Source organism: Lates calcarifer, linkage group LG1, assembly GCF_001640805.2.
Source record: "Lates calcarifer isolate ASB-BC8 linkage group LG1, TLL_Latcal_v3, whole genome shotgun sequence".
In the NCBI taxonomy this organism is placed as follows: Eukaryota; Metazoa; Chordata; class Actinopteri; family Centropomidae; genus Lates; species Lates calcarifer.
In genome coordinates, this window is record NC_066833.1 from 13,409,310 (window position 1) to 13,424,898 (window position 15,589).

Sequence of the window (15,589 nt, forward strand, 5' to 3'; positions counted from 1 at the left end):
AACACAAAAAGCAAAAGAAAATATTTGGCAAAACTTTTCCATTTTACAGTGGATACTGGTACAACACTGTATTAGTAAGTTACCAATAAAATAGAATAAATAAATAAAATGTGGAATACATTCTTCTCTCTTTGCACCGCTTCCTCCCCTTCTTCCTCCACTATCTATCTCTTCTCCTCCTCTTATCTGTGATCTAGCCCCAGGCAAGCAGACGTGTAATGTTAAGGCACTAACTACAGAGTGTATGGACACACACACACACACAGCAGAGAGAGACGTTCATGTGTGAAATGAGATCTCTGCACAATCAGTGGGAGTCGCAGCCATAAAGCAGATCAAGCTTTTCAGCTTTAAGGTATCATCGAACAAATCACACAAATCCTTTCACTAGATGACTGTAGAGTTGCTGTATTCTTAATAACTTTTTCTCTCCTCTTCACAGATAAACCCGGTCATAGACATCCAAAGATGAAACAGAGTGTTGGGTCCAGTCGTGAGGGGTCTTTTTTTCTGAAAAAGACAAACAGGAATTTGAAACCAAATAATTAATTAATTTTTATTCCCAACAACCCTAACAAATTGTGAGCATTCCAAGGTTCTAACCACCATTAATTCATTGGGTATTATGTAAACACTTGCAAATAACTTTTAATCTACTTTAGCTTGAATTGCAGGATGTTTCATTAGAAATCTGATTCAACAACTCCATGTGCATCACAACTCAATGCCTTATATTCTTGCAGTAACAGGAAGCCAATATCTACCCCACAAATCCATAGTACCATGGATGCCATTCTTTTTTCTGTTTTGTCATTTGCAGTAGAATTTCAACAAACCTCCCTCAGGCCTCTGCAGGTTGTGTATCTCATTCCCATATTTATAAAGCATAAATCCTGAATCATAATAGCATATGAGATATGACTATATGCTACATTCGTCCCTGTGCCGCTGACATGTAAGTAGGCTGAAATATGTTTGTATGCAAACACAGAGAGACAAGGGGCTGTGATGGGAGACATGGGATTCTTTTCTCTGATGGATGGATACTTCACTGCTACCCAGCTGAAGAGAGAGAGAGAGAGAGAGAGATAGAAATGGGAAGGGAGGACACAGAGTAACAAGGGGATAGAAGAAAGAGGAGAATGGAGGGCAAAGTCACAGAAATGGAGAGAGGGATGAATCAGAGGTGCAAATAAGGATAAGGGACAAGTCCTAAAGTTTACAAGGTCTTCCAAAAGCCTGGAATCATTGGGAAACCCTGATTTAAACAGAAACCAAAGATCAGAGGTGAGTTTTTTCTTTATTCAGAGAGATGTTATAAGTGAATATTGTCCTTTTATTTAAGACATAATTTGACATTTCATTATGCTTATTCACTTTGTTTGCTTAAAAGTTAGATGAGAAGATTGATACCACCCTCATAATAGGTAAGCAATGGAGAGGATTCAGGACATATGGAAGACAGTGGGTGGCTGAGAGAGGAAAGAAGCAGGAAGACAGGGTGATAGCAGCAGGGGAGGCAGAGGGCAGGGGAGTTTGGGATGGCCTAATAAATCGAGTGAGTGACTCCACTCATTTCTGCCCATGGGACGAATCTGGTCGCGCTCACTGGCGCAGTGTAGCATTGGGGAATTGTGGGTAATGAGAGCTTATTCTCCCCTGTAGTGTCTGCTCATCATCATTGCCATCCCCAACCTCCCCAGCCACCCACAAAGTGCGCACACACACACCTACGCACAAGTACATGCACACATCTATGCACAAGCATGCAGATTTAGCATTTAGATGCTGGTGTGGAGTTATACATATGGACATGTGCCCACACTCACAAATCTTGCAGACATGCTGTTGGTTTTGTGAGTAAGGTCAAACAGCGAAGTGTTATTGTTTAAATCTGCTGCTGGCGCCAATTTTGGATGTCACACTCAGTGAGGCACGCACACACACACGGTTCAATGACACCCTCTTTTATCCACAGGTTATTTTAGCCTGAGGAGGCCAATCTGTCTGAGAGTAGATCCTACATGCATCAAACCACAACCCTCCTTTGCCTCTTCTCTCTCTTTTCTGTCTCTGCCGTCTGTGGTCCTCCTCGCCCTGAGGCCAGGCTGTGACCACGAGAAGTGGGCTGGTGGTCCCAGCAGGGGCCGAGGCTGAGACACACCATTAGCATGAGGGAATTAGAGTCATTACAACTGGAAGGGCAACGGAGGACAAGTCCTTCCCTCTTCAAAGGAGGTTTAGGAAGTTGTGTGAGCAGACAAAGTGGGAGTATTTATTAATCAGATTGTTGAAAAACACAAATATGTAGTATATGCATGTATATATATACAAATTATTTATACATGCAGAAGTGTTGTGGAAGGTGTGTACTCTGAATGCCATATTCGTAAAAGCGAGTACATGTGAAATGAAAATCCTGTGTAATTCATATGGAGTCAGTTATTTGTATTCACTTATTTGAGTTATTTGAGAGGTGGACAGGTAGGTATGGTGAGTTTGTCAGTCATCAAACTGGAAGAACAAAGAATGACATCCAACTGGCAGTTTCATGCCAATAATTTTTAATTTGTATTTAGCATTGAGATTTATTCATAATCTTAGGTGATACAGAATTCAAATTTGTGGTCCATTATGAATTGTGAAAATAATTTTGTTTTGAAGCAATGACCATTGTACGAGAGTGATATCAATCATTCTGCAAAGGTGGAACAAAGATTGGATCGCCAAGATATGATCTTGGATGGCAAAGATATAAAGCAAAATCTCACCCAGGGCACCAAAATGGGCCAAAGACTGCCCCAGAATGGTAAAAGAAGCTCCTAGTGTAGTCTAGTATTCATTCATTCATTCTGCGTCTTACCTCAGCTGGGGAGCACCATATTACTGTCACAGATAATATGTCATTATTTAAACCAGACATCAAGATTTATTTTGGAAAAGTGAACCCACCTGAACATGTTTAATTTCACACTTAACCAAATATAAACCCAAATGTCCTGTGTAAACTGTATATTTTTTCCAATTTGCTGTGGATTTTGGGGTTTAACATTTAAATCCATGTCCAGCTTTTGTTTTAAAATACAAATTCTTCCTAGATTGGCCCTCTAAGAGGGGGACACATCTATCAAGTGCATAAACGTGACCCTGGCTTTGAGTCTCCATCATCTCATTAACTTCTTCCAGGCAGCCTGGGCAGTTTCCATTATCTTTCCACATGCAGAATATGAGTTGAAACTGGAGGCTGGACTGAGCAATTATCTGCTTTTTAAGCAAGGTCAGCATGGAGGCTCTGAAGGAACCAAGTATCCACTGGTCACTTTGTTAGCAGACAGACAATTCGGGTACAGACTGTCAGACATGCTGTGTGAAGAGATACTTTTCTTTGTCTAGTCTTTGCAATTAAAACTCTCATCTCCATTTATAAAGTGTGCAATAATGGCTAGAACAATTAAAGCTGAACATGTGAGATCACTGAGATAATAAAGAAGAAAAGTGTTTTGCCTTTGTTTGACAAAAATCCCCTATAATAGTATTGTTTTTTCCTTTGGCTTCACATGGAAATTCCATTTCCATTAACTTACAAATGATTGTCTTTTGCTCATTAGAGTGATGCTGCAGTGTAAATGATGCCAACATGTTGTTTTGTGTCTCATTTAAACTGAATTATACAGTAAAACTCATGTTCTAGTTTTAAATTAGAGGCAAATAGTGTTGAATGTACAGTAAGTAGAATTTTCTTTGATATGACAGTGAACAAAAATCCACTTATATTGCATCATTTTGTGTACTTGGAGATGCACTAATGATTCTTTAATTAGTCTTTAATGTCTGCACTCCTCCCCCATCCTTTGACACACTTAGGCAGCCACGACAGGGGGATATCCACCATGTATCTCTATGTATATGTGGAATTCAATTCAATTCAATTCAATTTTATTTATATAGCGCCATATCACAACAAAAGTCATCTCGAGGCACTTTTCATATAGAGTAGGTCTAGACCATACTCTTTAAAATTGGTAATTGACAGAGAGAGACCCAACAAATCCCACCATGAGCAGCACTAGGCGACAGTGGCAAGGAAAAACTTCCTTTTAAGAGGCAGAAACCTCGAGCAGAACTGAACTCAGGGTGGGCGGCCATCTGCCTCAACCAGTTGGGTTAAGAAGGGAGGGGGGGGTAGACAATAGCGAGAGAAGAACATAGCATAACACAGGGTTCCATATAAAATGTAAGGTGATGCCAGTAATACAGCAGTTTATGGGATATGAATCCATACTGTGGAGAGAGAGAGAGAGAGAATCATAGAAGAATTGTATAAGAATATGTCAGTTGGGTAAGGTTGGGCAGATATTTATGCATATCAGTTCTCTTTGACATAAAGAGGGAATTCCACCAGTTCTATATATCAAGTGAGCTTGATCACCACAGTCACATTGTGGGAAGTGTAGGCACTAGATTTTGACAAAATAGAAAATATGAGTGATGATGCATCAATTTTAATCCTTAAAAATGTCATGAGCACAGCAATGTAGTAATGCAAAAATATATTATAGACTAAGCAAAGTATAGAATATTATCTAAATATTGTTTAGTTGGATGAATTGACTAAGAGTAAAAACTGTCATTTTACAAAGGACATTTCATTTGCTTGCCTGATTGTACACAGGAGCCTTGTACATTATGTTCACCCTGATCATCACCACTGTCATCATCATCTTCAGGTCGCCCAGAGAGTCAGCCCGGGCAGGTGTGTGTTTCTATAGACTCTCTCCAGGGCAAAAGAATTTATAGCAACCACCCCACAAAACTCATGATGCTGCACTCTGCTTAATGTGAAACATCATCATCAACAGCACTCAGTGTTATCTCACACCTGCCTCATCAGGAGTGTGGTGTAAGGTTGAAAAAGACAAATCTTTTAATTAGAAAAAAAATCATTTGGCAAGATACTCCGCATTTTGCTGAAAAGGGGTTTGACTGAAGGCATTATACATTCATTCTCAAAACCTAAAGGGTTTGGACTTTTAGCATTCTGTTCTTTTTTTGTCTCACAGATTCAGATCTAGGACACAACTCTTGTGACCTGTTTTTTGGTTTCCTGGGATGTATCCCCCAAAACATTGTTCCTCCAAGAGAGGAATGTTTCTCTGAAATGTGTCTGTGATCTAAAGCAGTGGAAGTTTCGTAAGCATGTGAAATTTCTTTTAGATCTAAAGCACTGGAGGAGTCCCTCTTTCTTAAAAGCAAACAATTCTCTAACTCCACTTTAATTTCCGTCTCTACCCTTCTCCTCCCTCCATCTTCCCCTCTAAAACATCCACTAATAATCATCTCTGTGCCTCATTAAGGAGCAGAGGAGTGGAGGCATAGGCTGCTCCAGATGTTTGGTGGAAAACCCTCGAGGTCCGGCGTCTGTGTCAGAGAACTTGTGTGTGTCTGTCTGTTAGAACACGCACTATCAAGTGTGCACAACAGTGTGTGCGATACCACTTTAATACTTCCTGCACTGTCTCTAGGCATCACTCTGAGTGTTCCACTGCCCCACTTCCGAAGCAGGCACAGGCAGCGAGGGACGAGATTTCCTCTATGAGAACACTAGATGGAGATGTGGACAAACTCTGACATCTCTCCATGATTTTATCATCAGTCTCTTTGTCTGCAGATGTTGTCAAACTAGGCAATCTGTCAGGTTTAGACATGCAGGTGACAGTAGGATTTTAATGATTTACGGTTTTGATACTTACTATTTATTAAAATCTTTCCAATCACTGTTCTGCATCTTTGTTGTGATGGATATAATAGAATTTCTCTCTTTGCATATTCATTGTGGAATTGATCAGTGAATTTATCACTCACTCGCTGTTATTATTATTTAAATACTATTTAAAATATTCTGGAGGACACAAAGAGAACTCACACTGCTGATTCAGTTTTCCGCCCTTATTCTCTGAGGGGATTTTAGAGATATTGATTGAAACATTTTCTTATCATGATCTATTATCATGAACAGAACAAATCCTTTTGTAGTTCCTGTATAAGTTATTTTCCTCCTAAAGGCTGCCCTACTTCAATGTCTTCATCTTGCAACTGAATAATCCATGCTCCCTTTATGAAATCAAAGTGAATGAAACATGAGTGAAAACGATGACTTACTGTTACCAAATTGTTGTAGTCCCTGAAGTGTCATCAGATCTGGCAACTCAAGTATCAAATGTGGCAACAACAGCATTAGATAAGTAATAAATCTAAAAATCATAAAATAAGGAATGTGATCACAAATCAGATAACCTATGAACACAAAGAGATTGAAACAAACTTTATGAACTATTATAGAAATGTGTATAGCTAACCTCCATCTTTGGATACTGACCAAATGAGAGCTTTTCTACTGGTAGATATTGACAGACACTATCTACCAGCAATTGAGAAAAATCAGAATGACCTTCTGACTTGACCCATTTCAAAAACAGAAATATAGAAAGCAGTGAGTAGACACAACATGCCAATAAAACCCCTGGCAGTGACAGTCTATGATCTGAATGGTACAAAACATTCAGTGAACAACTGATACTGCTACTCAAGTCAGCTTATACAGACAGAAGCAGCACACAGGCCAGTTTGCAAACAGCACAAAATATAAATAGAATAGAATAAGAATGAATTAAGATAAATACACTGAATACTGAACTGTATATGGCATTAAGATAAATATACTGAACTGTATATGGCATTAAGATAAATATACTGAACTGTATATGGCTGGCGGTGGATGAGATTACTGAGTATCCGGGTAGGTTATTGCACATTAAGTGGCTACCACTCCTTCCCTTCTGTTCTCCGTTTACTATCTCCTCCTCCCCACAAGCAAGGAGTTGTAGAGCGTGATGGCATGATGGACAAAGGAGGCTAAAATCACAGATTTTAATATTGAACCATAATTGGAGTCTACAATTCAAAGAAATATAGAATAATAGCTACACTATATTGGCACCTAATGGAGAGAAGAGGAAATACAACATACTTTATGTAAAAGTGAAATGGGAAAAAGACCTAGGTGTGAATGATGATGAATAGCTGCATATTTGGAGGACACAACAGTCTACTACATCTTCAGATATTTGGAGAGAAGAAAGAAGAAAGAGAAAATCCTTGTCTATATTACAGCCATGTTGGAGACAATGCAGAGCTATGAATGTAGACCACTCTCAGGTCTTGTACTTCAGTAACATGACAAGAGATATTGTGTTAAGAAAACACAATAGATATTTACTAAAAATCTTGTGAGCAGTTTATAAAAAGGCCATCACAAGTAGATGGGCAGGCAGAACCATCAACACAAGAGGAATGGTTGAAAATTGTGAATGAAATATATGTGGGAACAGTTGACTCGTAGGATATGAACTCAAGAGGAACAGTGTTGAGAGAAATGGGCGAAATGAATTATGTTTACATGTCAGTTTAAGTATTAAACAAACAAACAAACTTGTACTCCTAAACACAGCCTTCAGTGGGTGAATGTACTCAGATGCAGTGTAGATAAGAGAACCAAAAAATGAATATTACTGTGACCAAAAAAAAAAAAAAAAAAAAAAAAAGATGCAGACATTCATACAATTCTTATTCCTCAATTCTTTTTTCAGGCATTTGTTTTGCATAATCATGTTCTGTTTTGCTTTTTGGGACGAATGGTGTCCTTTAAAGCCAAATTTTAATCAGGCTAATTCAGGTATATATCCACATTTTTGAGATTCATTATTAACTGCACTCCTATTTGGAGTTTGTGTGTATGGAACTGGGAGAGCAAGTTGTCTTCTTCTGTTCTTACATGTAATGGGCTTTTATACTATTGAGTGTTTTCATCTTCTTCTCTGGTTATGGTAAATTGCCTATGTCATTATATCAAGTGTACTCTACCTTTCACTGCATGCTTGTGTAATCCTGCTGTAATAAAGTGTACCAGCATCTGTAGAAGCACATACTGCCATTGACTGGGTTAATGGTGGAATAGAATAGTGTTCCATTTTCTGTTCATAATGGTACCTATTCTATTCTTAGGACTCTTGAGAAACCAAGGTACCTTTGGAGTATCTTTTCATTTATAATTCAAATGGACTGAAAAACATTTCAGTCCAACTGACAAAAAGACAAATGTCCAAAGCCACTACAATGACAAAAACAGTGGGTTAATGTATATAGAGCAAATCTTTGGCAAACAACAACTTACTAATGAAAATATTTCCATTGTTTTGTAGAATATAGACATCATTCTAAATAAATTGTGCCTAAATTCTTTTGTGTTCATGTCTAGTATTATCAGTGATCTAAATTAAGTTTACTAAAGATAAATATCTCCTATTTTGGCTCATTTGCTTCTTGCATGGGTGATGTGGATGTACCTTCTGTGGCTTCAAGTCTCCTTGGGGACAAACTGATGTCTAATGTCCTGTCACTGAAAACACCAATAGATGGCAGCAAACTGCTCATCTAAGGAAATCAGGGAGTTGGATTTAATGAGGGAAAACTGACCACAAACAGTCACGTTAAACATAGCAGTAATGAATGATCTGAATATACCTTTTGATGTTGATTTAAACATGTCAGAAATCAAAGACATAGAGGCAGGGGACCAAAGGTCAACAATGGTACAAATACACCAGACAGAGTTTAAATCTGCAGGAATTTTAGATGTGACATTTTATTTGTTGCTTTTTATTTTGGACACCTTAAACTTTCATTTCAAATATGAAAAAATGTTGCATCTGTTGCTGAACATTATTTGGTCTAATACATTTAATTTAGATCTGCTCTTTCTACCATTAAGACTCTTTCTCTTTTTTATTGCAAGGGTTACAGTAGTTACAGTATTTTATTTTATTTTTTTTTATTTATTTATTTATTTTATTTATTTATTTTTGAGTCAGCATCTCAAATTTGATTTGACTGATTTTCCAGCAAGCATTATCATAATAACTGAATTAATTCCCCACAAAGAAAGCCCTGAAGCTGCATTGGGAAATGAAATAGAGACAATACAATGGTTACCCGAATTGTAAAAATTAAATAAATAGGAAGAAAAAGAAGAAGAAGAATGATAACGATTAAACAAGGTTAGGGCAGACTGGGCTCATGACCTCTGAATTTCCAAAAGCCTGGCCCCAGCTCTGACTGAGCTTTCCTGAGGTCAAAACTCTATATGAACTATGAGATCCTAATACGACATATCGCGGCATACCATGAGTACATTAAAAATTCTATGAATGGGTGACCCCCTTTAAATGCACAGTTGTGTTAGTGACTTTCTTATCTCCGTTTTACCCTGCAGGCTCTTCCCCGGTGGGCGTGCGTAAACGGCCCCAGCCCTCTCTAAATATAACCCCTCCAAAACAGTAAGAGTGAAAAGGGGGAAAGGAATGCTCACCCAATCAGAAGCGGTCTAATAACTTATCAGAGAAAGGGGTGTTTTTCGGATACAGTGTATGTGTGTGTGTCTCATACCGTTTTGATCCATTTTGTGGCCCCGGGTGGTGCTGGTGGAGCGCACGGCGGGAGGCGCATTGTGTGTATGCAAACTGGACGACATGGCCATTGTATGCGTTTGGGCATATATGGAGGCGCCGATGGCTCGGGGGATACAGCCCGTCTGAAGTCTCAGGCGGAGTCGCCCTCGGCTGCGTTGTGCACGTTCTCTCTCCTACGACTCCCTCTCCACTCCCTCACCGCTCCGCTCCGTCGCTATGAGTTGCCTGGATGTGATGTATCACCAAAGCTATGGAGCGCACTACCTCCCTGCGGCGGCGTACAAGGCGACGTACTATAACCACCATCACCAACAACAACAGGTGAGATTCTCATCACTGAACTTTTGCAGCTACCGAGAGGCCACTGACAAAAAATAACCTCTGCTACAGGGTTTTTAAATCATTATTTGTCACTTGAGAAGAAGGCAGCTCTTCCACGTGGGCTCAAGCGATCGAGATTGAAGTGTGAGTTTTGTGTTTTCATAGCTTAAGTGATAGCAGTAATTATTTATGGTTCAAACTAAAGTTTTGAAGACTAAGTTACAACGCATAGTGAGAAATGGAATAGGACTAAAGCAGCTAACTTTGTGGATAAAATACCATACCAGAAAAAAAGCTAGACACTGTCACCAGCCCTAAAGCCCTTTCGTTTTTTTCGTCAGACGGGTTTATCCTTGGCTGATTTCTGTTCAGACGACCAACTCAAACTTTCTTTTGGTCTCTCTCTCACCCACACACACTTACACACGCACACACACATATATCACTCAACTTCACTTTCACTTTTGAATGATTAAATTCCAGTCTGGGGCTCGGCATTCACCTCAGGTTAAGCGTAATGACACGGAACTATTAATCCTGTGGTCAAATGGTGATGTAATGACAGCCAGTCAGTCACTCAGGAATGTGGATGAGGCACATTGAGCTTTACAAATAGTTGGAATGCAGTATAAGAAAAAAGAAACTCGTTTTCACACAGCTCCCAAGCTGCTCCGAGATACTTGCGTGTAATGATGTAGAGTAAATGTTATTTAAATGTGATTTATTTAGATTATTTAGACTATAAAGATTTTGTTCAGTTTTCAGTGGTCATGATTGCTCTAAAAAGTGTCTGTGCTCCTCTAAAATGGAAAGTCTTGTCTGTTCTATTCAAATGTACTTTATTCCTGGTTGGATCTGTTAATTAACCTCTCTCTGTCTCTCCCTCCAGAGGAAGCTGAGTGTTTACAGCAAGATGCAGGAGTATATGGAGCAGCAGCAGCAAGGTGGAGGAGGAGGGAGAGGGATGCTGTCCAGGGATCAGGGCTTCCGGCAGGGCCCTGGAAGTGACTCAGGCCACAGGTCAACGTCTGACTCGGAGCTGAAGGATGATACTCAACCAGCAGACACAGAGTACTTGAGCTCCCGGTGCGTTTTGTTCACATATTTCCAGGGCGACATCGGCGATGTGGTAGATGAGCATTTCTCCCGAGCTCTCAGTCAGTCCAGCACCTTCAACAGCGAGACCAAGCCGATCAGAGTGACTCAGCAGTCTGCTTCAGCTGCTGCTGGCTTATGGAAAGGTGAGAGGGGGAAAAAAAACCTCACTAACTTGATACAATTATTAGTTGTTTATAAAGCACTTATAATACTGAGGATGATTTAAAAAAAATGTAGTGTTAACATGTTTTTGTAATGTGTTTGTTTCAGACGGTGGCTCTCTCTCTGAGGGCCAGAGCAGCTCAGTTTGGAACAGCAGCACCTATCCATCCCAGACAAGTTCCTGCCTCCCATCTGTCTCTGTCTCAGTCCACCCTGACTTTTCCCCTAGCCCTGTTTCCTTCAGCCACCCAGATGGAGCTCTGTGGGCTGGCCACATGCTCTCCCAGGCCAGCCTCCCGCCTCCGGCTACGCTCCCCGACAGCTGGACCTACAGCCTGAAACCCCCAGAGCACAAGTGGCTACCCCAGCATCCACGACGTTTACCATCCTCACCCCCACCCCCATATCCACTCCCGGCACCACCACCCAATGCTCCATTCATACCCAGCACACAGCCCAGCACTGGATCCCAGGTTTAATCCTGTGCTGCTGCCTGGTGTTAGGAACCAGAACCAGCCAGCCGCCAATACAGGGAATTCCCCACACAACGAGGGGGCAAAGACAGAGATGGATCCCAGCAGCACCAATCCTGCAGCAGCTACCTCTGTCACCTGGACCCCTCCAGCCCTACATGGATCTCTGGAGGCGTATGACCCAGGTAGATACTACAGCAATGCAGCTGTAAGCATTTGTCAGACTTCACATGTATTCTGACTTGTGCAGTAATAATAATATAATAATAACAATGATAATATGACCTTGTCTCTTTCGCTCTCCGCAGCTCTCGATCAGACCAAAGCAAAGACATCAGTTTGGTTCTAACTTATGTACTGAAGAAAAAAAAGACAGAATACCTTGTTCACACCAAAAAGGATCTATTATGTGGCTTTATAAATGTATGGCTGCATCACCAGCACTGTATTTTAAATGTAGATATAGAATGCTAAGTGTAGCTTAGATTATGAGTCCTGCACTGTCCACACGACTTATTATGGAGATGAACTCAGGCTTTGGACATAAATGACAGTGATCTAATGCATTGGCTGCGGGTCAAGGCCTTTGAAGAACGATAAAAACAGACTACTAGCTTTAAGGATGGGAGGCCCTCTCTTCTCTGTCAGCACAAAACTCCTTTTGATGCAATGTGAGACCAAATGGTTCTGTTTCAAGAGCTTCATTTTTGATCCACATTTTGTTTTGTACAGTAAATCTTTGTTGATGAGTGTAAATGTTCTCTTTTTTTGTACAGTGTTGCAATGCTACGTTGTTTGCTGGATGACTTCTGCTAATTTGTTGCCTAAATGCCTACTTTGCCTACTTTTTTTTGCCTCTGGGGAATGTGTTGTGTAAATATTGGAACTGTATGTTTAAGAAATAAATTTGTGAGACTGTATCTTCTAATGGGATTTCTCTATTTTTCAGTTTGATTAACTCAACAGATGTGTGGAATGCTAACAGAATATACACTTCTGACTCAATTTATGGCTAAAATTTATATTCTGCTTATTATTGGCTGCTCATTCAAAGAAAATCCTGCTCCTGAGAGACAGTGATTTGTTGTGCATTGTGCATGACTTGGTAAATGCTTCACCTCTTGTACAATCATGAAGTCTGTTGCCCCAAATGGATGTCTAGCATTCCACACACTCTGATCTGATGTTGATGTTGATTTCTATTGTTTGTTGTAAATTTAGAGGGCTAGATGACCAAACTGGAATATCCATTACTGCAGAAACAGCAGGTTAATGTAAATAGGACATTATTTTTATTACCAGAAGTATTCAGAGATTTGCCCCGGCGCTTTAAATGTACAGTCATCCTCCAGTAACAGGTAACATTATAAAATTAAAACTGTATCTACAAAAACGCTGTATAAGACTGCGCTGTTGCTCGAAATGAGAACGTTTACTCTACTGGTTGTTGCTATAACTTCTGTGTATCAGGTATAAACTGCTGCTGCTAAACAGCATACTGTACATAATAGACCTAAGAGGAACTGAGCTATAGTACCAAGGGAAGTGGGATGCATTCCACAGATGGCTATTGGAAGGCACCATGACAGGTCTGTTGTCTGTCTCCACACAAACACATACATAAAAACACACACAATCCCAGACTGACAAATGCACACCGAAGAATGCATTTCCTGTCTGGACAGGAAGTTTGTCAGACAGTGGCACACCACACACACGCACACACATACACACAAAGACTAATTTCAGGTACCACAGTTAAGTTTCATTTGGCTTGACCCCCAACAAGCCCCCTTGATTGCCATGTTTTTTTTTTAAAAAAACAAAAAAAAAACAAAACAGTGATTTCCACTCTGAGGAATGGATTGATCATAATGTACAATGAATTCTGAAACTAAAAGTGAACTCTGAGAATGCTGCTCAAAAAACATCTTTCTCAGCTCGGTCTGGTGCCAGGATCAGCCTTATGTATGCCCATCCCAGCATAATCAACAGCTGGCTGAACATGTGCAAGCACGACTGTGTGTGTGTGTGGAGAGTGGTCTGACCAGGTGGTATGATCAGCAATAGCAGCCCACTAACTCACTCCAGCTTGCTCTCCCACATACCTCATTCTCCATTTTTACTACTAGTACTTCAAATCTGGACCTCAGCTGAGTTTCTTGTCCAAAGTATCATCACATCTGAGGCATCGAAGTGAAAAAACTGGGTGGAAAAGAGTTATTTTTACATGTTTGTTTCTCCATAGGCCTGTTTCACAGCAGACATTTCACCCTGTCACAATAGAAAAAGCACAGGTGTTACTATTTATATCACCACTAGCTCCGTTCTATTCAAGTGTCGCGGTAAGCCATGAACATGTGACAGTGAGCCAGCATGCACAATACCAGGACCCTGAAACTGAAGCAGCTAAATGGAATTCAGCCATCATTCTTTTAATTATTTACACCTGTGCTTTTCCTGTTAAAATGTCCTCTGTGGAAAAGGTCTCACTGTTAGATTCATGCTTCAACTTTTCTATGTTTGGCTTCATTTCAAAAGTAAAATAACAATTTTCATGTGAAAGAGGTTTATTTATTTTTTTCAAAAAAAAAAGTGTCAGCAAACACCTTTGTTTAGAATGGTGTTTAATAAAAGACTTAGTGGTATGAAATTTTCTGTGAAATCCTTTGTCAGAGTATTTGATAAATCTATAGATAAAAACAAGGCAAGAAGAAAAAATAGGCAGGATTTAGAAATATTTTCCAGCAATATTCTCTCCTCTCTTTTCTCTCCAGAGCTCCTAATTAGCATTAGCATGTAGCCTCCGCATCAGCATGTAGTGCACTTATATGCTAACAGACATCCCACTGGCAGCCTTGGAGAATCACCACAGGCACTTCCACTGCAGGAAGAACACTAAAGATACAGAAACACAGGCCTGAAAGCTCAATAAAAGTGAATTAATATGTCAATTATAAATGACCAAGGCAGGGATTTAGGAAATGTTGCATATGTAGTATAAGTTAGTAATTAAAATTTAAATAGCTGATGCATTGTGCTGATAATTAAGATCCTCAAGGCAAGAACTGATGACACCGTCATCATACTACACATGCGTATTTAGTGATTCTATATCACTAACTGAAAATATGTGACAGTGATTCAAGAAATGCATTTACATTGTTAAAACAAAATGCTGTGTATATGTCCAAATGAGTGTAATTTGTTCTTTTATCTTGTCAGCACAGCTGAAACTTACACTTACAGGTCTCAAGCCCCGACACATACGTGCACTCACACACACTCAAAATAGCCTACATCAAATTAGAAATGGTTGAACCTGAAGCTATGATTGCCTCTTTTGTGAGTTGACCCCCGAACTTGTCATTATGCTAGCTCAGACTGAACCTCCTTTCATGGCAGCCAGGTTACTTAGAATATAATTAATGTGATTCACAGTCTTCAGATTTTGCTTCAGTAAAGTCTCAAGGGAATATCCTGTGTTTGTGTAACCAGCCACTGACTTGAACTGAATTGAACTGAACTGAACTGAATTAAACAGAGTGCTGAAGAAACAGCAAGAGAAGGAGAGACAGAAAGCAGATGCTGAAGGCAGACTGAGAGAGTCAGAGTCCACAAAAAGAGATGAAAAGAAAGAGTGAAAGAGAGAAGGAAAGCTGATCAGTCACAACACGGCCCAGCTACACATTCCAGAGTAATTGAGCGGATGATTAGTTTCATCAGCAACATAACACCAGCTGTCTGAACACAAAAATTTTTAAATAAAGAGATCAGGGAGGAGAGGAGAGGAGAAAACAACAATAAAATAGGCATATGGCAATCATAATTTCTCCTCAAGCTCCATCACATCCCTGTACTCCCTTTCTCTCCATTTTTATTTCAAACATCTTTTACTCCACGAGCCAGCTCCACACCTACAAATCACAGGGGTAATTAGAGCTAATTTGCCCTCCTTGTGCGGGTATTAGGGATGTTAGGGGTATTAGCGGAAGGCTCAGGTTTCACCAC

The 15,589-nt window shown here is 39.9% G+C and overlaps 1 protein-coding gene and 1 long non-coding RNA gene across 2 annotated transcripts; one reads left to right on the plus strand and one right to left on the minus strand.

Annotated features, from left to right (window-relative positions):
- Window positions 1-392: 392 nt before the first annotated feature.
- LOC108900548 (uncharacterized) lies at window positions 393-9,643 on the minus strand. The gene is made up of 2 exons (XR_001963746.2): window positions 9,502-9,643; window positions 393-510 (listed from the first exon to the last, which is right to left on the minus strand). It is a non-coding gene; the product is annotated as an uncharacterized LOC108900548 (long non-coding RNA).
- vgll3 (vestigial-like family member 3) lies at window positions 9,389-12,498 on the plus strand. The gene is given in 5 exon segments (XM_018701661.2): window positions 9,389-9,845; window positions 10,735-11,086; window positions 11,214-11,443; window positions 11,445-11,763; window positions 11,887-12,498. Coding segments are annotated over 5 exon segments (1,047 nt in total). The 5' UTR covers window positions 9,389-9,740; the 3' UTR covers window positions 11,928-12,498.
- Window positions 12,499-15,589: the final 3,091 nt, after the last annotated feature.